Source organism: Vulpes lagopus, chromosome 2 (genome assembly GCF_018345385.1).
Source record: "Vulpes lagopus strain Blue_001 chromosome 2, ASM1834538v1, whole genome shotgun sequence".
Taxonomy (NCBI): Eukaryota; Metazoa; Chordata; class Mammalia; order Carnivora; family Canidae; genus Vulpes; species Vulpes lagopus.
The window spans coordinates 158737427-158760278 of record NC_054825.1 but is presented as its reverse complement, the minus strand read 5'-3'; the positions used below and the strand labels follow the sequence as shown (position 1 = coordinate 158760278).

At 57.2% G+C, this 22852-nt stretch overlaps 3 protein-coding genes across 10 annotated transcripts; 2 read left to right on the top strand and 1 right to left on the bottom strand.

Annotated features, from left to right (window-relative positions):
- The first annotated feature begins 555 nt into the window (after positions 1-555).
- On the top strand, positions 556-5089 carry CDC42EP5 (CDC42 effector protein 5). The gene is made up of 3 exons (XM_041738869.1): positions 556-757; positions 949-1083; positions 4554-5089. Exon 3 carries the CDS (start codon positions 4554-4556, stop codon positions 5013-5015), a length of 462 nt encoding a protein of 153 aa, XP_041594803.1. The 5' UTR covers positions 556-757; positions 949-1083; the 3' UTR covers positions 5016-5089.
- Positions 5090-5498: 409 nt separating this feature from the next.
- LENG9 (leukocyte receptor cluster member 9) lies at positions 5499-6939 on the top strand. The gene is given in 5 exon segments (XM_041733861.1): positions 5499-5519; positions 5757-6099; positions 6102-6225; positions 6227-6264; positions 6267-6939. Coding segments are annotated over 5 exon segments (837 nt in total). The 3' UTR covers positions 6578-6939.
- A 440-nt stretch (positions 6940-7379) lies between these two features.
- Positions 7380-19156, bottom strand: LENG8 (leukocyte receptor cluster member 8). 8 transcript variants are annotated; one of them, XM_041738767.1, is made up of 16 exons: positions 19018-19156; positions 17636-17728; positions 16764-16938; positions 16303-16404; positions 15525-15635; positions 14216-14468; positions 13857-13998; positions 13395-13583; positions 12719-12997; positions 12446-12586; positions 12050-12335; positions 11383-11484; positions 11236-11304; positions 11013-11142; positions 10722-10929; positions 7380-8653 (listed from the first exon to the last, which is right to left on the bottom strand). In XM_041738767.1, the coding sequence occupies exons 2-16, from the start codon at positions 17671-17673 to the stop codon at positions 8491-8493; spliced, it is 2388 nt and encodes a 795-aa protein (XP_041594701.1). In that variant the 5' UTR covers positions 17674-17728; positions 19018-19156; the 3' UTR covers positions 7380-8490. The 8 variants fall into 8 exon arrangements, with proteins under 8 accessions (XP_041594701.1, XP_041594691.1, XP_041594666.1 ...); XM_041738757.1 differs by lacking the exon at positions 17636-17728 and having other exon boundaries at positions 19018-19151; XM_041738732.1 differs by having other exon boundaries at positions 8511-10929.
- Between the last annotated feature and the right edge of the window lie 3696 nt (positions 19157-22852).

The window sequence follows — 22852 nt, the reverse complement described above, 5'->3', positions numbered from 1 at the left end:
TGGGCCTCTGTCTCCACACCTCTCCTCCCAACTGGGCACCTCCCTGGGGGCTCTGTTCCCCTCCCAAGGCCCTCCCTCACACCCACCAGGGACCGGTTTTTCCCAACACTGATCTGAGACTCTTCTTGTCAGCAAAAGGCCCAAGTGCTCAGAGTCACGCGATGGTCTTTCTAGGAGCAGCTTCGGGTTGGGGGAGAGGGGACACGGAGGTTCATCCAGGAAACTCTCCAAAGCAGGGTCATGGCTGCCCCTCGGGGACTACCTCCATCCTCTCGGGAACCAGGGACCCCCTCTGTTTCGTTCTCTCTCTTACATTCCCTCTGTGTCTGCCCCTTCCTCTCTCCTGTCCTCCCTTCTCTCTCTCTCTCTCTCTCTCTAGCTCTAGCTGTCTCTTTCGCTCTCTCCTCCAACTGCTGCAATCTGTTAGAAATTACTCTTCCAAACAGCCAGACTTCCCCAGCTTCAGGAAATTCCAAGCTGGGCAGGGGGAGGGGCCGGGCTGGGGGGCGCGCCCTGACCGTCCCCCACCCCCTCTGCGCGTCCTCTGAGCACACCCAGTCCCGGCCTCGGCCCGCCCCACACTCAGCCCGCAGGCCTCAGCTTTTCCACCGCCGCTTTCTAGTCCTTTAAATCCTAGAGGCAAACTTTCGGATACTAAGGGAGGTTGGGAGGGGCCTGTGCCCAGACGGCCTGGGCTGGCCTGGACGGCTCCAGCCATGGCCCCCGAGAGGGGCTGACGCTACGGTCCCCGGTGCAGGTAAAGAAGGGACCCGGGGCCAGGGCCAGCAAGGGGTGCGGGCTCGGACTCCCCGGTCCGAGGACTGAGAAAGGTCGGAGGCAGGACCCCTGGGACCTGCGCGAGGGGGCGTCCTGTGGAGGTGGCCCCGCGGGCCGGGACGCCTGGGTCCCGGGCCCCTGACAGGTTCCGCATGACACTTCCTTTGCCAGGTGAGAACCGCCTGGAGAAAGAAGGCAGAGGGTGCGGACCTGGGACTCGGTGGCCGGGGCGGGCTCCGAAGAGGAGACGGGGGTCCCCCCGCCGGAGCTGAGAGCGCGCCTGCCCCACTCGGGGAGGACCGAGAGGTAAGGGGGCAGCGGGGAGCCGGGCTCCCGGGTCAGCTTCGGGAGGACGCGGGACAGACGGGCCCAGGGACCGCGGGCGCTCAGCTCGGGGCGGCCGCCACGTGGCGGGAGGAAGCGCGGCGAGCCGTGGGGCGGGGGTCTCCCCCTCCCGGACGCCTCGGGAACCGGTCCGGCCGGGTGTGGAGCGGGCGCCTATTTCCGTTTTGGCGGGGCTGGGGCCCGGAGAGGACAGAGGTGAACCAGCTGTGCCCTCCCTCCTGCAGCAGGAACGGCGGGCCTGCAGGGGCGGATGGCAGCGGGAGGGGCCCTCCGGGGTCCCACCCTCACTCCTGCACTGTCTTTTGCACATTTGTCACAAACAACAGCCCCTCTGTAGGAGCCTTGGCCGGCTGACGGAGGTTTTTCCTAGCATGACCTCATTGCCTCAAGCACACAACTCTGCTAGCGGGAGGTTAGGGCCTTCTATTTAAGAGGACCCTGGGGTTCGAGGTTCTGAGAAGGGGAGTGACTTGCCCGAGGCCCTCAGAGCCAGCAAGAGGCCACTCAGAAGCGATTTCGAAGTCATTACTCTGCCTGGAATGGAGAAAAGAAAAGGCAAACACACACGGTCAAGGATGTAGGAAATCCTTGGCCTTTATGGCATATCCAAGTGTTGTTTTTTACATTCGGATGCACACCCACCCACCCTATCCAAGGGGGGCTATGAGCAATAGGCTATCATCTGTAGAGTCTCATCAGGTTTAGACTCTGCCTGGTTTCTGAATCCAGACACAACATTCATTGCTGTGTGACCCAAGGCAACTTACTCTCCCTCTCTATTCCTCAGCCACCACCTCTATAAAACTCATTGCATTGTTCCGAGGATTGAATGAGTTTGTGTATTTGAGTGAAAGCATTTAAGTCCTCTACCCACCCACCCCACCCCACCCCAGAATAAGTCCTTAGGAAGTATAACATCAGCATCATGAATGTCCTTTACAAATACCCCTAGCAATCAGGCATTCTGACTTCTACTTTTCAGTAGAGTAAACTGAGGTCTAAGGTTGAGAAAGTTAGGTCAGGGTCCCACAGAAAGGAAATGGCAGGTGTGTTTGGCCAGGCACTGGAAAATGGTGGTAGCGATGCCTTGTAGGGCAATGCGAGGATGGACTGAGGGACAGGCTAGGGCATGGGCAGGGAGGAAAGCCAGGGACTGAGAGCTGTCCCCAGAGGACTCAGTTCACGAGGCAGCAGGCAGGAGAAGTGGTTAAGTCTGGGCTCTGTGACCTTGGGCCAGTCATAAACCCTCTCTAAGTGTGTCCTCGGGGACAAGGGGGAGTGATCTCAGGTGGCCACTGAGCATTTTATTGAACTTTTGCTCTCTGCTGGGCACTCTGCCAAGACTTACTGGCAACATCTCACCAATCTCGAAAAGAGACTATGAAGTGTTACAGGAAGATCCTGTATTCCTACGTTCCATTTTTGAGAGGGGGAAAGAAACCTTAGAAAGGTTAAGTATTTGCCCAAAGCCACACACACACACAGCCAGATGGAAACCTAGGCATTTGGCTGAGTTGTGGTCTTTTCACAGGCAACTCACTGCACAGTAATGACACTCACTGTGAGCATGGGGAGAGGGTTTTTTATTTTCAACTGTGAATTGAGATTCATTAATGAGCAGAGGTAAGCATTTAAAAAATAAAATAGATTAGAATTGAAAACATCACAGTGCCTAGCATGTTTCATAAAATTTTGGTTTCCTTTATGCAGAGGTGGGGAGGAGAGGTGATTGCATGTCATGTTGCAATTTTTTTAAAAATTTTTATTTATTTATTTATGATAGTCACAGGGAGAGAGAGAGAGGCAGAGACACAGGCAGAGGGAGAAGCAGGCTCCATGCACCGGGAGCCCGACGTGGGACTCGATCCCGGGTCTCCAAGATCGTGCCCCGGGCCAAAGGCAGGCGCCAAACCACTGCGCCACCCAGGGATCCCTCATGTTGCAATTAAAATATATTTGTTCATCTAAGCTGAGGTCAGAGAAGTTTGAGAAACACTACAGAGTCTTGTAAATCAAGACTGGTTTTCCCAGAGAAATAAATGTAAAGTGTAGTGTGTGTGTGTGTGTGTGTGTGTGTGTGTGTGTTGGGGTAGGGCAAAGGTCAATTCCTCAGAACACATTGGACTATAATTATTTTAAATCCTCTTAGGTTTAATTTTTCTCTGCATTATCAGTGATATTTCCCAGGGTGCTAGTTACTGAAAGAATAGTGTTGGTTGCTTTGACTTCTTCATAGGATTTTATCAATTCTTTATTTTGTTCTACAGTTATGTAAGGACACACTCCCCTCCCCCCCACACACACCCAGCACTAGCACTACCAATTAGCTGGCACTATTACAAATATAGTTTTCTTTAATTGAGATTTACTATGTGCCCTGCAAGGAAGGTACTGTTATTTTACCCATTTTACAGAGAGGAAACAGACATAAGGAAATCACATAATTTATCACAATCATACAGCTGGCAAAGGGTGGGGCTTTACTTCAAAGAGAAAGAAGATTATTTATTATTATTATTATGATGATGATGATGATGATAAGAGGCACTATTAAAACAAAAGTACAAAGTTATCGGAGTCCCTCCCAGAAATTCCATAAAAACAGCCAGGTTCCAGGATACAGGCAAAGGTTGGCAGGCACTTCTATTTATGTAGAATCCAGGGCAGCCATGAGGCAATAGTGTACCTAGTTTATAGTGTGCAACCTGTCAGCTTCAATTTATGCCATTCTTGTTATTCTTAGAGAAATTTGCAAAATGTAAGACAGTATATTGTCTCTTTCTGGACCAAATACTCAAATTATAAAAGGCTGTGTGAGCATCCTGATTCCTGGATTGGAGCTTTTAGGCAGACTTACATTATCACTTATGTATGCCCTAGGCAAAGCTTTCATGGGTATAAATTTTATTTATTTATATTTTATAACTGTTGGTGTGAAGACAGATATAATCCACACATTTTGAAATAAATCAAAACACTTTAACATTTTCCTGGGCCTCTAGAAGTGTGTGAGTGGTGGGCCCTAGGCACTGTGCCTGCCGCACTTGGTGGACAAAGTGCCCCCTGTCTCCAGGGAAGGGTCCTGAAAATCTCTGCCCCGGAGATGCTGGAGTTTCTCTGTCAAGCTTAGGAAACACTCGGGGAGAGCTGGTGAAGCCTGTTGCCTGGCCTGTAGGAAGACCGCAATCTTAGTTCTTACCGGGATAAGCGCGGCGCGTTGGTCCTGCGCAGGCCTGAATTGCAATCTGGGACCTAGGGCCCCTGGAGACGCAGTTTGCACACCTGTAAAATGGACGCAACCCCGCCACCATCGTCCCGCGTGTTTGCGAGCGCATCCTTGGAACCGCTGCCTAGGCCCAGGGTGGGTGCGCGGCGTGGGTTCCCCCTCGGGCGGAGGCCGCGCTGACCCGCTCCCCCGGCCCCTCCCGCAGATGCCCGTGCTGAAGCAGCTGGGCCCCGCGCAGCCCAAGAAGCGGCCGGAGCGCGGCACCCTGTCCATCTCCGCGCCACTCGGCGACTTCCGGCACACGCTACACGTGGGGCGCGGCGGCGACGCCTTCGGGGACACTTCGTTCCTGAGCCGGCACGGCGGGGGGCCGCCCCCCGAGCCCCGGGCGCCACCCGCGGGAGCCCCCCGCTCCGCGCCGCCGCCTGCGGTGCCGCAGCCCCCGCCGCCCGCCCTCCGCGCGCCCGCGCCCGCCGACCCGCTGCTGTCCTTCCACCTGGATCTGGGCCCGTCCATGCTGGACGCGGTGCTCGGCGTCATGGACGCGGAGCGCCCGGGAGCCGCCGCCACCAAGCCCGACTTGGACCTCAGCTCCGAGGCGCAGCACCCCAGGGCGCACTGCCGCCCCAGCGCGGATCTGGAGCTGGACGATGTCATCGGCCTGTAGGCACCCCAGTTCCCATGCTTTTACCTTCCGGCATCCTGCCTCTGTATACATAAACGCCACGTCTGTGCCCCGGATTCTGTCTCTTCGCTTTGCATGGGAAGGGAAGATTGGGGGCGGGGAGTCGGTGATGGGGTCCTGGCTCCTTTAAGGGCCAAGCATGACACCTGCAGCTCGGTTCCCGGCAGACTGGACCAGGCTCTAGGTCGGATGCCTGGCCTGGAGGGATGGGATGTGACCCCTTTATCAGAGGGGGGCGTGGTTAGACGGTGCCCCTTTATTTCAGCAGTTTTGGCAGAGGGCTTGGCCTGACTGGCTCCCGGAGGCCAAGGGCAGTGGCTCCGGGAGCCTCGACTCCCGGCCCGCATCTCCAGTGAACCCCTCGGGGCGAGCTGCTCTTTACCCTGTGAGCAGACGCGCAGGAAAGTGGCTGGGAAGAGGTAGGGTCCCTGGAGGAGAAACACCCCCCATACACGTGTCGGCCCCATGGCGACAGCGGCGCCCCAAGCCTGGGCTACCTAGTCTTAGCCTGCTGGGGTACAGTTGGAGAGGCGGAAAGCGGGGCAGCACGTACAGCACTTTAGGCGAGGGGCGGAACGAAGCCCAGTGAGGCCCCCGTAGAGGCCGCGGCCTCCACGCAAATCCTAGGTGAGGGGGCGGGGCCGCACAGGCGGAGAGCGGCCGAGGGCGCAGCCAGGCGTTCCCACGGCCTGGAGGGGGCGGGGTCGCACCTGTAAATCTTAGGGGCAGAGGCCCGGCTCCTCGAGGGCGGAGGGAAGCGGCCCCCCACGGACGGTGCCCAGTCTGTCAGCCCTTTGGACCCGGGCGGGCCACACGCGAGCATCGCTGGGCAGCGCAGGCGGCGTCGGGCTTCCAGAGTACACCGGCTGCGGAGAGCGCGAGGGCGGCGGGAACGGGGTGCTGCCGGTGACGTCACGGCCCGCGGTAGCCGGCTCCCAAGGCGGCGCCCCGCCCCCGGCTGAGCCCGCGCCTCCGCCAGCCTGCTGCTTCGGCGTCCGCTGCCGCCAGCCCCACCCGGGGGCTCCGGTGCCGGCGGGGCCTTGCCGTGGAGCCGAGGCCAGTGCCGGGGCAAGAAGCCGCCGCTGTGCACGGCCGGGGCCGTCCTCCAGCACAGCCGCTGGGACCCGCGCCTCGACCCGGCCGACTTCTCGGTAGGCTACGCCGACCGCTTCTTGGCGTGCGCGAGGAGCCCTTCGGGCCTTTTGCTGGGACGAGCCGTTGGCGGCGCTCGGGTGCGCTACTTCCGCTTTCGCGGCCGCACCGCGTGGGACCCCGCCTCACGCACTGATCTGGTCTTCGGCTCGGGCTTGGCGGCGAGCACGCTCAGGGAGGCGGGGGCGCGCACGATGGTTAGGACGCTCGGGATGGCGGCGAGATCGCTCAGGACGGGGAGGGTGTTCAGCACAGCGAGGACGCGCACGGCGGCGGCAAGGACGCGCATAGCGGCGGGGCGCGTTCGAAGGCGTGGCTGCCCCTCCCGCTGGCACCAGAACCGAGCTCCTAGCACCGGACTGGCCTGGGCCGGAAGCCAAGGAGCGGGATAGGGCCGAAGGCCAGGCGTCCCCCTGGACAGAGCCGGGAAGGGTGTGCAGCCGGCCGCCCCTGGCAGAGCCGAGGGGGTGGGAAGACTGTTGGTAGCAGCCCTGGCACAGTCCCCTGAAGGGTTTCCCTGACACACAAGCAGAGTGGGGTCCTGGAGCCTAGCCCTCGGAAGGCAGAAAAGTCACAGGAGCCAGGGGCACACCACCTCGCCAGCCCCGCCCCCACGCATTTTGTGGCCCTCATGCTGACCGATCCCGGGCTGCAGGCAGGGGTGGCCAAGGCCCAGGAAAAGTCTGGAACCACACCCGTGAGTGCTGCCTTCCCGGTACCCACGAGGGCCCTGCACCTGACTCTAGCCCTTCTGAGGCTGATGGGCCCTAGGGAGATAGCTGCCACAGTCCCTGCATTAAGACTTGTGCTCTTGGCCCGGGTTCCTGGCACCCCACAGTTGAGCTTTAGATGCCTGCTTCTCTGGGGCAGCATGTGCTGTGCCCCACCCTCCCCCTTCTGGTCCCCAGAAAATATGGCCCAAGTGCTGAGACAGAGGCTGGAAGAGGAGGGGCTCAGAGTAATACAGCTCCTACCCTGGCCAAGGTGCCCCAAGATTCTCAGGTCTGCCTCCCTGAGCCTGGTTGCAGGCCAAGGCAGGAGCTGGAAGCCAGCCCCTAGCGGAAGTGTGGCTGTGCCACATGGGCCGGGCGGAAGGCACCCTGGCTGAGATAGCTCTGGGGTGATGATCCCCCCTCAGATCCGCTGGTGGCCACTCTCAACCTGTCCAAGCAGGAAGGGACAAAGTGCTCTCTCTCTCTCTCTCTCTCTTTAATTTTGGTTTCTCTCAAGCTTCCAAATGGTGCTCAGTGATCCAAGGAAAGAATGAAGGAAGGAGAAGGGAGGGGAAAGGGAAGGGAGGGGAGGCAGAGGAGGAACATCTGGAAAAAAAGCAGCCTGACAGTCCAGCTGTTTGCAAACTCATCGCACATCCTCCAGTTACATGGCAGAAGAGGGGGGAGGGCCAAAAAGAAAAAGGGGAGGAAGAAAACTAACTTAAACACACACAAAAAGAAAAGAGAAGGAAACATGACGTGAGCTGGTGATCCATGGAGGCAGGGAGGGAGGGAGGGTAACCGTTTTACCTGTGCTGAACCAAAGAAGGGTTGGGGAGCAGGAGGAGGAGGGAGGGAAGGAAAAAAAAAACCAGAAGAAACACGGGGGTGGAGGGAGGAGGGACACGGAGACAACTTAATACAACTGTAGACGAGGCGGCCCGGCCGAGGTCCCGCGATGGCCTCCGGAGTCCTCAGTGCGCAGTGTCGGCGTGGATGTGGTGCTGGCTTGGCGGCGGCATTTCTGGCGTGGGGGGCTGAGGGTGGGGCACAGTCTCTACATGGCTCCCCTAGCCCCGAATACTGAGGCCCCAGAGGGCTGGGCAATAAGAGTCTGTGGTGAGGCAGGCAGGTGGCGGGTGGCGGGCTGCTGTGCTGGTGGCCCCGCCGCGGGCGGGCACGGGCGGAGTGGCCTGTCTTCTTCCGGCCCCCTGGGCATGGGATGGGCCAGGGTGCCAGGTCGGTACCGGAGTACAAGCTCGAGAGAGAGAGAGAGAAAACACTGAGACAGCATTAGTGGAGGTGCCAGGTGGACACAGAGCAGCCTACAGACCATGCCCCCAACCCTCCGCTGTCCCACCCCATCCTCCCCCAATCCCATTCCTCTGAGACAAAAAATAAAAATGTAGAAAAAATCTCTGTACAGACTCCCCGGTGGGAAAACGGGGACAGGGATGGCGCTCTTCCTGGAGCCCACTCCCCACGAATTAATTTACAACCCAAGTCCATGGCTCAAAAACAAAATCGGCAAAGGCGGCGCTGGGGGGCCACAGCCCTGCCCCCACCCCACCCCACCCCATCCGCGCTGATGCTCAGAAGGCTGACAGCTGCGCCAGGCTGAGGCGGCAGTCGATGCTGGCGTTGTCCAGGCCCGTGTATGCCAGGCCCAGGGGCTCTAGGAAGGCCCGGCAGGCGGCCTCGCCCTCGAAGGCCAGCTCGGCCTGCAGGTAGGAGACTGGCAGCGCAGGGCGGAAGCTACGGAGACAAGAGGAGAATGCGATGAGGCAGGCAGTGGGCAGGGGAGGGCCCCACAAGCAGGGAGTGGGTGCCCCCCCTTCGGGCACCCAAAGGGTTTCCTCAGCACATTACCTGCTGACCTCTCACCCAACCCCACCCAACCTCCCCACCTCCAGGGGCTTGGGGGGGCCCGGGGTGGGGTTGGTGGCCCCAGCCCCGGCTGTGCCCCCCCTTCACCCTCACTTACCTGTACGGGGGGACCAAGGAGGGTGGGAGGGAAGGGCCCAGCTGGTTCCTTTGCTGCTCAAGGGCCCACTGTGGCCCAAGCAGGAGGGACCCCAGGGGATGGTGGTGGGCATGGGCTGGCAGGTCTGACAGCTACTCTGGGGGACCCACCCTGGCTGTTTCCCCTGCCTGGGTCAAAGTGCCTCGGGAATGCCAGCACAGCTTCAGCCAACATGTATTATGACGTGCTGGCTACAATCACTTGCGGTTGCTAACATGACACAGCATGTGCCAAAAGATAGCTGTTAACTTAATTCTCTCCCAGAAACCCTGTCACCCTGCCCTTATACCACAGAGGAAATAAACCAGTCCTGCCTCAAGTCTGTGCCTGGTCTTGGCCTGGATATCCACAGAGGGCATAAAAGAGTCCATTCCTACCACAGCTGAGCTGGCCTCCTGGCCATCCTGCAGGGACCTGGTTCTGGGGACTCTCAGACTCAGGGCCAGGGCTGTCCGTGTCTGCCGGTGGAGGGGGGCAGTGAGAGCATGTGGCCAGTGATGAGCCAAGGGCCCCTCCCACAAGGCGCTTTCATGGCTGTGGCCCCAACCAAGACCCAGCAGGTATAAACTAACCCGAATGGCGACCTGCCCACATGACACCCCTGGGAACAGCACAGAAGCTTGGGAGCTGCTGTCCCGCTGCAGACAGCAGACTCTGAGGGACAGCCCACAGGGCCTTTAGACATACCACCTCCCCAACACTCCTGGGTAGGTAGTCAGATCCTGCTCATCCTAGCGCCTTCATGTTTCTGCCCATGTCCTTGTCTACTTCTGTGACCCCTACACCCTGGCTCAGCCTCTGCCTTAAATCTCCTGGACCCAAACTGGAGCATGGAATGTGTGGTCTCATACCTTCAGGGTGACCCTCTCTCCCCAGTCTCACACCATTCCTGTGACTCTCAAGGTAACTTATGTGGCCCCTTGGACCTACCAACCTCTGACCAAGGGTTCTCAACTTTGGCAAGACTGACACTGGGGCCAGGTGATTCGGTTGTGGGGCATCCCGGGCACTTCAAGGGGTTGAGCAGCATCCCAGGCCTCTACCCACTAGACACCAGTAGCCACCCCTAGTTGTGACAATAGAAGAGATCACCTGACATCTCCCTATGTCGCCCAGGGGCATTTCACTGCCCTGCTGGAGAAACACAGGTTCCCCACCACACACATGCACGCATGCATGCCACACATGCGCGCGCACACACACAGCACACATGATAGCTGATGACAGAGAAGCATGCTCTTTTTATGTCCAGCCCCTGATCTGCCTAGCCCCCACATCACGCCTTTCTCCCTAAATATTTCCTGCACTCTCGGAGGAGTTCAAGTCAGAACAGGGTCTTGTCCTGTTACATCAGAAGCTACCAAGAGCAGGGCCATCTTTTCTAGTTTGTTTCTACCGAGTGGGAGCTCAGTGTCAGGAGAGCCTTGAAAGGTGAATAGAGATCTCAGAGTGAGGGGACCGAGAAAACAAACCAGGGTCCAAGGTGATGCGAGCAGGAAAAAGAGAGACTCAGGGGTAAAAAGGGAACCCTGGAGCAGCAAGACAGAATGGGGAAGGAGATGCAGACGCAGGCGTGGGAGACACGGTGAACTGTGGGGAGGGAAGCAGAAGGGCCTGGGGAGCAGGGTACGTGTAGAAACAAGGGGGGGAGAGGACCAGGGTCCAGGGCACAGCAGCTGGAGGCCTGACAGCCCGAGTGTGCAGGGGCAGGAGGAGAAAAGAAAGGGACGGGGGAAGGAGGGGAAGGCAGGCCGCCACAGGGCCAGCAGAGGGGGCGAGGGAGAACCCAGCTTCACATACGTTTTGATCATCGCCTTGAGGGCAGCTTTGCGCTCCCGGTCTGCAAACTTGTCCACCAGGTACCCAGACATGCAGGGCGCATGACAGTAGAGCCGGAAGAAGCGGTGGTAGTTGCCCAGAGCCCAGGCTGCCCTCAGTGCCAAAGCGTGAGCCACGCAAGGGTCTGCCTTCAGTTCCCGAGTCAGGTAGGCCAGCTCCGTGGTGATGTCTGGGGCCCAAGACAAAGGAGGATCAGCAGCGCCCAACCCTGGGGGCCTGGAGCCACCCTGTCCTGCAGGCAGCGGCTCTCACCTCCTGAGTTCTTGGTGAAGATGTAGTAGAGGACCCGGTAGGCAGTGAACTCGCCCACATTGCCTGGCAGGTTCTCGGCATACAATGACTTGAGCTGCGTCTGGCACTGGTTGAACTCCTCATGGTCACCCTGGTACCCGGGGTGTGGACATCAAGAAAGATGGTGAGGCCAGCACAGGGAGCCCGGGAAGAGCCTGAAAGGGCCTCAGCACCCCACACTCACCTTCTCCAAGGCGATGCGGGCATGTGTCTCATATACTTCCACTGTGAACTCTGTTCGCACACCTTGCACCTGGATCGGCAGAACAAACAATGAGGCCACAGCAGAACAGGACTCACCCAGGGCAGGCCTTCCCCGCAGCCCCCGCACCGTCAGGTCCTGCCGAATTGACTTCATCTGCTCGCATGCAAAAGCATAGTCTTGCTTCTCTTTCCAGTGGGACTTGACCATGCACAGAGACTTTTTCAAAACCTGGAAAGGGAACCAAATTAAGGCTCAGTGTGATTTCACAGCAGGATGAGCAAGGCTGTAACACCCATGATTCCACTAACTCTGTTCTAAGACAATAGCTACAATATCAAACTCCTTTAGTAACTCACTGCCAACTTTGAAAAGAACCCAACACATTTTGCAAGAATTACTACTCTCAACCTCAGCTGCCCACATCTGCGTGTCCAGTCCCCTGGATGGAACATTAGCCATGCCGCTGCTGCAGTCTCAGCAGAGCACAGAGGGGTCTGACTGCCTCCGTCACATGAAACGCTGGCCTAAGAAAGCCACTGCCTTCTCCGTCTCCTAATCATGGAACATAAGCTCAGAGCTGAGCAAGTCTCCTGAGGAGGACATGCAACCCAGCACAAATTCTGTCTCCAAGTCACCTTCAGAGAGCTCCCAGGCCCCAAAGTCCCTGCCCAGCTGCAAGCCCCTGCTGCCACAGCAGTCTCCTGTGCAACCTCTGCTGTGATTCCTGTGTTGGTGCCACAGCCTAGTGCTAGCATCCGCCGTGCAGGGAGGACCTGCCCTTCCCAGCACTTACTGCCACAGGACGCACAGTGGATGGGTCAGGGGCACAGGTGAGACGCAGATAGTGCTTGGTGATGTCAGGGCAAGTGCCCACAATCTGTAGTTCCTGCCAGTCAGGGTCAGCACCACTGCTTTCCAGGCTGCCCATCTGCAGCACCAGGGGCTCGAGGCGCAGGCGGCGGGAATGTCCATGCTGGAAGCGGGCCGCCCGCTTCTGCTTCTTAAGCTCACGCTCAGGGTCCTCACACTCTAGCGTAGCCATCTTTTTGCGGCTGCGCTTGGTGGGAGCAAGATCATGCCTGAAAAGAGGTCAAGGTAAATAGGCAGATGTCACAGCGTGCCTCTCCCACCACTCCCCAGGAACCCCGATCTCAGTCCCACCCCTTGAGCCACCTGCCCCAAGTCTCACCTCTTCCCACGCTGCGCCCTGCCTCGGCCCCGATCCATGTGGGCCCCCCGACCTCCTCGGCCCTTTGGGGGCGGGTTCCTGCGACCCACAGGGTGACACTCATTCCCTGAGTAAGAACTGTCTGAATCCGAGTGGGAGTCACTGCACAGAAGCAGCAAGAAGGTAAGGCCTGAAATGGCTCCTCCCCCCAAGACCCCCTCCATGCCCACCCATGCCCCTCAACCCCCCACAGCCCCTACACCCCCCCCACCCCGGCCCCTGAACTCTTCACACCTGCGGCGGAAGTGGCGGGTGGGGGACCGGGAGGAGGAACGGGAGCGGGAGTCCGTGCTGGAGGAAGAGCTGTTGTCCTTCATGAAGACATTGCGGTTGCCAAACTTGGCGAAGCTGCTGCCCCGGGCTCGGCCAGCACCCCCAGCCCCTGGTGTCCCTCGCTGGGACTGGGCACCCCCGCCCCTTGTCGCTGAGCCTGCCCCCCTGGGAGGATGAAGGCTGCTAGGGGCCTCCCACCGCTTCTTCTTGGGGCTCTCAGCCACAGGCTCCCGAGTCAGCCTGAGGATATAGCAGGGCAGGGCATCACCAATCCAGCGCCTCCACCAACCCCAGCATCTGCCAGCCGCCCCAAGAACACACCACCTCAGGCAGGAAAGAAACTTACCCAGGCGACTCAGCTAACACACTGCAAAAATGGGAGGCAAACCCAAGATTTTCTCTGTCTAGAGAGTGTTCTTCGCTGCTGAGTACCATGCACTCGCCAGGCTTCAGGGCCTTCACCCCACCCCAGGATTCCACCACCAGGCAGTGCCTGGGCCTCAGCTCTACCCTCCTGGCCTTCTACCCCTGGGAGCCAACTTTCTTGCTCATTCTTGGGGCTTCAGATACCTAAGTCTGCAGGTCTCCGCTTCAGCACCCAGAATCGCCCTCCTCCCCATCCCTGGCCTAGACTAACCCTGGCAGGGGCTCCCGGCTCCAGTCAATGGTATAAGCTGAACCGTCCTGCAGCCGGGCCTGCAGCAGCTCCTTGAGTAGCTTCTCTGTCCGGTCCTTGTCCTCCTCCGACTCACAGGCAGTAAAACAGCGCTCCACATACTCCTTCATGTCCTGTGGCCAATCATCAGGCTTCCCAGAGAGGCTCCCCCTGGGTGAAGGCAGACGTGGGACTCAGGTGGGTGGCACCCCACACCCCAGCAAAGATGGTTGTCACTACCACTCACAAAGCAGACACAAGCCCAACACAATGCGAGCATCATCTTCTTCCCCTCTCATTTCATGCTCACAGCAACCCTAAAAGAGGAACCCCTCCCCATCTTGGAGGAGCAGACTGAGACTCAGGGGGATGCACAACCTGCCAGTGGACTATACACACAGCAGGAGGAGGGAGCTGGGACAGGATCAAGGGGGTGGCCATCACCTGTGGTTCTGGGCTTTCTCAGGGTTGGGCTGGGGGCCGAAGCTGCTGTGCTGGCCCTCCGAGGTGGAGCTGAAGCTCTGACTGGTGACAGCAAAGGGCCGTTTCTGAATGTTGAACTTGAGACCACCAGTCCCCGGGGCTGCTGTGAGGGCCGCAAGAGCTGGGGTTAGACCTTACCGTGGCCTCCCTCAGGTTGCCTGATCTCCAGGAATGGGAGACGCCAAGCTCTAGAGAAGGGCTCCAAACCAACTGCATCCAGAGCCAGGGAATGAGCACCACACCCAGAAGTGCCCCACGCTTGGCTCTGTAAGGTGCAGCCCCCATGCCCTCTCTCTCCCCAGATTCCACCTCCAACTTACGCTTCATCCGGTTCCACAACTGTTGGCCCTTCTTGGGCTTGGCAGGCTCAGAGTAGGCATGTGGCCCATAGGCCTGGCCTGAGGCAGGCCCTGCCTGGCTGTGCTGTGTGGCTGGGGCTGTTCCAGGCTGGGGGCCACTGTTCAGAGCATGAGCCCCATGCGGGGGGTTGGAGGGCTGAGGGGGCTGGGCTGCTGGCAGCTGCTGAGGGGGGGCCTGGTAGGACATGCTTTCTTCCATGCCAGGGACTGGGGGCTGTTGGAGGAAGCAGGTGCTGAGGGCAGGAGCAGAGCTTCCAGTGCTGGCTCTCACACTGTCCTCATGATCACAGCACCACTCAGCCCTCAACTCCGTCCTGTGACCCTCCCACATCTCACTGCCCCAAGCACTCAGTGTCTCCCTGAGGAATGGAGGTTTAGTGCCCACCCTCTTCAGAGCTGAGAAGGCTCCAGCTTAGATCCTGAGATTTTCTCCCACAGTCCCCAGCCACTCAGTGGCAGCAGTAGGCATCTAAACCTCACAGTTAGGCAACTAGTGAGCATTCTATTGAGTGCCACCCTGACAACACACCCACCCAGGGGTTACTGTCTGAACACATGCTGCATGCCGGTCAAAACACACATATGGTCACCCACGTTCTAGGGGACCCTGTGAAGAAATGGTTATCCTTCCCCCTTGACAGGACTGGCTGAGATGCAGAGAGAGCATGAGACTTGTAATGACACCAAGGGAGGGGAGCTGGGACTCTGGCCCAGGTCATTCCATCTCCCCTGCACAGCTCTGCACTACTCCACGCTGCACGTTAAGTGCAAGGCCAGACAATGTGCATGACTATGCATGTCTGTGTGCACTGGACTGAGAGAAGATTCCCAAAATAGGCTGCCACACTACAAACCGCGGCTACCGTCAACCCCAACACCTACTCCCATGCCTTGCCCAAGCCCTAAACCCATCCTGGTTTCATTTTTTAAAGTTTATTTATTTATTCATGAGAGACAGAGAGAGAAGCAGAGACACAGGCAGAGAGAGAAGCAGGCTCCTGCAGGGAGCCCAATGTGGGACTTGATCCCGGGACCCCGGGACCACAACCTGAGCCAAAGTCAGACGCTCAACCACTGAGCCACCCAGGTGCCCCCATCCTGGTTTCAAAAACTATAGTGTGCCCTCCTCAATTATCAGATCGGTAGTCACCAGGCAGGAGACTACCCAGAGGCAGCCATTGTAACAAATACAGGGGTCCCCACCATTCACCCACTCAGAAAAACTACATTCCCCATCTTGAACATGCCACAAAGCTGGTGGGGGTGTTACCTGGCTCAGAGTCCCCTGGTGCTGGGGTGCTGATGGCTGCTGGGGTGCGGTGGAGCCATACGAGCTGGCCATGCCATACTGGGAGGGGGAACCATAGCTCTGGTACATGCTCTGCCAGAGGCACAGAAACGAGGATCAGCACAGGCCCAGCTCCCTCCCCTTCTCCTGCCCCCTCAGGTGCCAGACATAATCTCTGTGCTCCACACTCTTACCCCTATCTTTCTCCACTACATAAATCCTCCTTATGAGAAAAACAACAAAAACCTCTATCAATCCCATTCTCCATTTAAGAAATATTTACCGAATGCCAACTTTCCTAAACGCTACAACAGAACCAAAAATAAACAGTAAAAATCCACCCTCTCATGAAGTCTGCGCTCAAAACACATGCACAGTTGCAGATAGATACACAGAGTATCTGGCAGTAAGCACTGTGAAAACAAGGAGTGGGGTGCAACCCTGCTTTAACTTATCCAGTCAGAGAAAGGTCTAACCTGGGAAGCACCCTCACCACCACCACCAAGGTGAGAACACAGAGAGGTGTGAGAAAAGGGGATGAGAGCTGGCACAGAGCACAGGTGGACGTCATGGGTGACAGACTGAGCATGGGGAGAGGACATGGCCAGAGCAGAGAAGGTGGGACCTAGAAAGGGCCTTCAACTTGATCATGGGAACAACATGCTAGTGGAGTGTCTCGGAAGCTGTCACTGCTGTCTTCAAGTCTTCCCCTGGCCCTGGAACCCACCCCCCTACTCGCCCCGCTGGGCTGGATGCTCACCATGGGGTAGTAATAGCTGTAAGGATAGGCGTAGTTGTACTGCTGGTACCACTGGTAGTACTGCTGCTGCTGCAGAGCTGATGCCTCTGCCTGAGACACATACTGTGGAGAGAGGCCCACATGCCATCAGCACTGGCAGCAGCACACACCCTCCGGCCCCCAAATGTGGTTAACTACTAAGGAACACAACTGGGTCCATCTCTCTCTAAGAGCCACAGCTTCTACCAACACACTTGAGGCATCTCAGGGGCCCAGGACATGCCTCCCTCTTAAGGCTAGATTCCCAGGGACAAGGACCACATGGTGCCCTGGGCTCTTCAAGGAAACAGACCTTGATCCCCCATCCAAGGGCTCCTAGAACATCTTCGGAGCACTGTGTCCTTGTGATACCAGGGAACACCATATATTTCCCTCCCTAGCAACCCCCGCTCAGGGTCCCCAGGTCCTATGTGCCTTCTCACTTGTGCACTGGCCACAGGCCCATTGCTGCTCGCCTTGCCAGAGCTGCCAGCGGCTCCTGCTTTGCTGATGCTGGCCAGAGCCTGGCGGGCCTTCTCCCACTCCGGGTTCTCATGCATAGGAGCTTCCATGCCATTCTCTCTGCCTGTCCCGGCCACCATGCTGTACTGAGAAGACCTGCAAAGAAGGGACATCAAGTCAGTCTTTTCTCTCCCTGTACATGGTGGGCAAAATGCAGGCAGGCACATACCAGGGCCTGAATCCTAGACTCCTTCATACTACCTACTAGAGTCTAAATTTTTAAATCTAAGACATATATTAATCTATAACATGCTAACAATCCCTTTCTGTCTCACACCTCCCTGAGAAAGAAATCCGACTAAAGACAAAGACCTATGACACTTTTCCAGGTGTCTGACACACAGTAATTGTTAGATACCGAATGAAAAGATTACCAGTGTCCAGAGAAATTAACAGCACCTGGTGCCTACTAAATCTAAATGTCATGAGTCAATTTTCACAGCTCCCCAGCCAACAGAAGACTATCATCATACTGTTTTGGAAAAACAAGGTATTAACAGACAATAAATGAGAGAATTAAGGGTGTTGGAGGCTGCCCCTTAATCAGTCTATGGAATGAATCACCCCAATTCTGAGAAATAAGCACTGTTCCATGGACACAACGTTCAGAGAGGTGAAAACCTGCTGTCCCCCCGACAACCAAACACTTCCCTTCACCGTGTGGCCAGAGGCACTCCTCCTCACTACCCCCACAAGGACTGTTCCAGCACATCCCAGTCATCTCAAGGAACACCACTGAGTCCTGCTTCTGCCTGCCCTCCCCTCCAGCCTCTGTCTCTCTAGCCACACTAACCAATCCGTGCTCCGCTGATCACCCACGTTGGCCGCCATCTGGACCTTGGGGCATAAGGGGTGGACCTCAGGAGCCAGACTGCTTTCTCACTGTCTATGAGAAAAAGGAGGAGTTAGGGAGACTCAGGAAGGAGCAGGAGACAAGTCACGAAGTGGGGAAGAGGAGATGGGCTCACGAGAAGTCGGGCAGAGAAGGAGGTATGATAAGTTAGGAGCCACTGGGAGACGAGGAACCACTGAAGAGTCCTGGGTGTGGAATAAAGGGGCTCCCTGCAGTGCTCTAGGTGGAACATGAGGGATGTGAAAACAGGGAAGGCTGAAGGGATTCCCCAAAGGGAAAGAGAAGGACCTGAAACCCTAAGGGGAAATGGATGGTGCAGAGAGCGGGGGGGGGGGGGGGGCTCAGGAAGGATCCCCAGGCTAGTGGGAAGCCCCAGGGAGGGGGGGAACGACGACCTCGCGAAAGGAAGGTCCGAGGGAGCCCCCGGGGCAGGAGAGAAAGTGCGGGGGGGGGGGGGGGGTGACAGACACCTCGAGCAAGGGCTAGGACGTGTTCCAGAGGGAAGCCTGCTCCTGAGAGAAAGCACGAGGACCAGGAGGGTGCTCTGAGGAGCAGTCCGGAAAGACGGACTCCAGCGAGCACTCAGGAGAACAACCAGCAGGCAGGAGGGAGGGCTGCCGGAAGTCGCTCCAGGAAACAAGGACAAGCGCCGCGTGCCCCTGGGGAGCCCTGCACTGTAGAAACGTCCTCTCAGGAAGCGCCCCCCACGGGCAGAGGCACCTCCTCTGCCGGGTGGCCGGGGGCCCAACAACGTCCCGCACACCCAGGACTGCAAGAGAGCGAGAGGGCCTCGGGCGGCCTCAGCCACGGAGACCGAAGAGCACGGGTGGGCCCCGAGGCAGGCCCTCGCCAGTCCTACTACGAGGGAGGAGGTGAGAGCAGCTGCCCTCACGGCCGCAGAGAAGGCCGTCCAGAGGGCAGAGACGCCAGGCGCAGGCCCGCCACCCGCTCCAGACCACCGCCCGGCCGCGCCGCGCTTGCGCACCACGGCTCGGGGGTGAGCCGAAGGGAGCACCGAAGCGCCGAGGCTGCGCGTCGCCCGGGGCAACGCCATCCTCCGGGTGGAACCGCCGGGTCACTGGGGGCTAAAGAAGAGGGCGCTCAGGCCCCAGGAATTCCGGGGAGGGGGCGGGGAGCCACGGGCCGACGGCGCAAGCGCGAGAGCGCGCAGGCGCAGAAACCGCCAGTGCCCGCCACACCCTGTCGTCGCTCGCGCGCGGCGTCCGTTGGTGCGACGGCCCACCAGGCCTCGGGACCCGCCAGGCGTAGGCCCGGAAGGAGACGCCGTCCCCGCCGGCTCGCCCGCCGCGCCCCACACTCACCTCAGCCGCTCGCCCCCTGGACTCGTCAGCAGCGGCCCAAGGCGACACCGACACCGGTGCGGAACTGCTCGTGACCCGGCTGGTTCTTGTCTTCCTTGGGCTTCGACGTTCTGACCGCGGCGTCCTGACGTCATGCGAGGCCTCTCCCCACCTCCCTTGACCTTGCACAGCCAATGGGCGCCGCGGGTTTGTGTTGAGCCCGCCCCCCGCTTACGCAAGGACGCGTGGGCGTTCAAGGCAAGCCGGAAGACGGGAGGGAACGGTGGCCCCGAGGGGACTTGCGCGGCGGAGGGCGGGCCTCCGCGCTCTGCCCACACACGCAGCCCTAGTTTGGGCTCAGTGAGTGGTAACCATGGTTGTTTTCAGACCACGCTAGCGTAAGGAGGGCTGTAAGACTGCTGTGCCGCGGTGCGGAAGCCCAGGGCAGAGAATGGTGAAATCGGGAAAGGGGATGAGAACAGCCTCTGGCAGGGAAGAGGAGCTTCTCTAGCACGTAAATTTGCAGAGGACGCGGCTCGCGGAAACCAGGCGGCGGGCGACTGGCAGAGCCGGGGGGCACGGGGGGAGCTGGTGGCTGCGGCGGAGTAGACGTGTGCGAGGTCCCGGGGTGAGCGGATAGGTCTGTACAGGGGGGGCAGGTGGCAGCCTCTGCAAGGGCTCTGGGGTCCAGGCTGGGGAATGTGGACCTGGCGGGGTCCCGGGGTGAGGGGAGAGGTCTCTACATGTGGGCAAGTGGCGGCCCCTGCAAGAGCTCTGGGGCCAGGCTGGGAAATGGGGACCTGGCAGGTAGCAGTGTACCGTGTGTTTCCGTCCAGGCTTCTGACTGATGACAGGACCTAGCTCAGGGACTGCTCAATGCAGTAGTAGTAGGCAATGGAAGTATTTCAGAAGTAGTTTCCTTCCGTTTTTATTATTAGAAATTTTTGTACTGATGACTGGGTGTCATTTTGTTTGTTAACACAGTTGATCTTTTTCTGTCCTTTCACTTAAAAAAAAAACTATTCGTTTTAGGATAATTTGGGATTTACAAGAAAGTGGCAAAGGTGATTGAGAGTCCTGTGTACCTACTGCTGGTTCTCCGTGATGCTGTTATCTTGCATTCCTGTAGGACATTAGCTAAAACCAAGAAACCAACACTGGCACGTTACTCTTAACTGAACTGTGGCTTTATCTGGATTTCTTGTTTTTTATTCACATGTCCCCGTGTGCCAGAATCCAGTCTAAAGGACCTGTTGTATTTAGCATCCTTTTACTTTTCACCATTTCATTTAAAGTGAGTTTCTTGTAGATAGCGTATGATGGGATCTTTCTTTTAATTCGAGCCAAGAATCTTTGCCTTTTAAAAGAGGGGTTTATTTTGCTTGTAAGTTTTTTTAAAGATTTTATTTATTCATGAGAGACACAGAGAGGCAGAGACCTAGGCAGAGGGAGAAGCAGGCTTCTCAGGAGGAGCCCTAGGTGGGACTTGATCCCAGGACCCCAGGATCACAACCTGAGCCGAAGGCAGACCCTCAACTGCTAAGCCACCCAGGTCTCCCTAAAAGAGGTGTTATAACTGCACTTTTAACATGATTTTTGGGATGATTACGTTTCAGTCTGTTGTCTTGGGATGCCTGGGTGGCTCAGCAGTTGAGCATCTGCCTTTGGCTCAGGGCGTGATCCCAGTCCCAGGATCAAGTCTCGCATCCGGCACCCTGCGAGGAGTCTGCCTCTCCCTCTATGTCTCTACCTCTCTCTGTGTGTGTGTCTCTCCTGAATAAATTTTTTAAAAAAATCTTTAAAAACAATAAATCTGTTGTTTCGTCATTGGGTTTCTACCTGTCCCATCTTTCTTTGTTTTTTCCCTTTTTTCTGCGTTCTTCTGATTTGAGAGGTTTTTTTTTTTATAGTCTATGTTTTGGAGCAGTTTTAGGTGGGGTCTTTGGGAGGTGTCCCACCTCAGTTCCTGGGCAGCCCTGCAGTCAGCCTTGGTTACTGTGGGCTGTGGAAGGTCAGGGCTCACCGTGATGTATTCCGTCTCAGGGATTACCCTCGTCCTTTGCCTGGTGCTGAGCCTTGGGCCCTGTTGTTTCCCGTATTTTGTCCAGCCTTGTGGTTGTTCCAAGAAGGAGAGCAAATCTAGTCCCTGTTACTCCATCTTGGTCGGAAATAAAAGTCCTCGTGTATGATTTTAAAATAAAGGTAGGTTTATCATTTGTCAAGGTCATGCAAAATGTCCTCCTCTCTTGGTTACAGCTTCTGGATGAAAGATCACTCCTGCACCTATTGGTGGGAAATCAGGTAGCCTGAATCTTAGGGTGCTTTTGGAATATCCAACACATCAGCTTCAGCTTGCAGACAAGGACTTTGAGGTCACTAGAGGGCAGTGTTTGAGATCTGCGCAGCCGGAACAGCTGCAGGCTGTCCAGGGTCAGGCTGCTCACCTAGCAGTGAAGAGGACAAACTGAGTCAGTGCATGGCCCCCAGAGTCCCTCCCTGGAAAGTGCAGTCCATTTCTCCCTCCCCACTCAGATCACTCCACACAGAAAGCGCCTCGAATATTCCTTGCAGTGCACAAGGTGGAGACAATGAGGAAGCACAAGAGCACTCCCCCGTGGGTACCTGACATTGGGCACTCTGGGCCACCTGACCTAAATAAAATCCTCGGATGTTTACTTGAACTGTAGGATTCTTCCGTTTCAAGAGGCAATGTGGTTTGTGTTCCACTCAGTACCCAGTACCCGCAGTACCCCGCACAGCACTTGGAAGTAACCCTGTCAGTGTTTCTGGAGGATGGAGATGAGCATTCATACCAAGCAGGACAAGTAGTCTGTTTTTGCTGCCCAGCGAGTTAAGGGAGACCTGTGGTCTAAGAAAGCTTTGAATTTTGGAATCGCAGAGGAGGACCTGGGGAGCTGTCCTACCTTCTACCCCCACCCCCGCCACCACCACCACCATGGGTTGATAAGGCAGCTCAGCTCCCCCAGGTCCAGTGACTGCCCACAGCCATCCGGTGGTAGGTGGCAGGCAAGGACCTTCATCATAGCCTCCCCTGCATTTTTCTGCTGTGCTTCCACTGCCTGTCACTCCCAGCCTACCTCTCCTCTCAGGCTGTCCCTAAAATCTCAAACCCAAGAGTTGTGTTCCAGAGCTCTGCAGTGGGTGATTTATGGGACCCGCCCTCTCGCTGTGGTCTTCAGCTGAGAGTTCAGCCAATCCACCGCCCTTAATACATGGCCTGAGCTTTAGATGCCTCTGCTTTATTTCCGTAAAATGAATCCCCAGAGTAGGATGGCCTGGCCAGAGGGTCTCTGCTGTTTGGATTGGGTCACAGGTGAGCAGACTGCCTGCTCCTCCACAGCCTTGCCAGTAGAGTAGGCCTTAGCACTGTTCTCATCGTGGCATCGCGCGGTGCTGGAAGACGAGCCTTCCCACTTGTTTCAGATTGCACTTCCTAATTATCAGGGTCTGAGCACTTCGTTCACTGCTCTTGGGGTTTTCACTTCTCGAGTGTTCATCATAATCACTATTTTCAAGTTCGGTTGTCTTTTTCTTAGTTTATAGAAGCTTTGTAGATGTAGTAATAATAACACGTTTCTCTGCCATGTGTGTCAAAACTGTTTTTACCTAGACTACCACATTTGCCTCCTGGCTTAGGTTATTTTTTTAGTTCCACAATTTGTCAAATAAATTATTTTTTCCTTGCCGGCTTTAGAGTATCTTGCTGGAAACCCTGCCTCTCCAGCCAAGGTATGCCACATACAGGAGTCTCCTACTTATTCTTTGCAGTATGTCTGCCCCTTCCCTCATCTATGCTTAGACCTGCCTTGTATGTAGGATGTTTTCTTCCAGATGA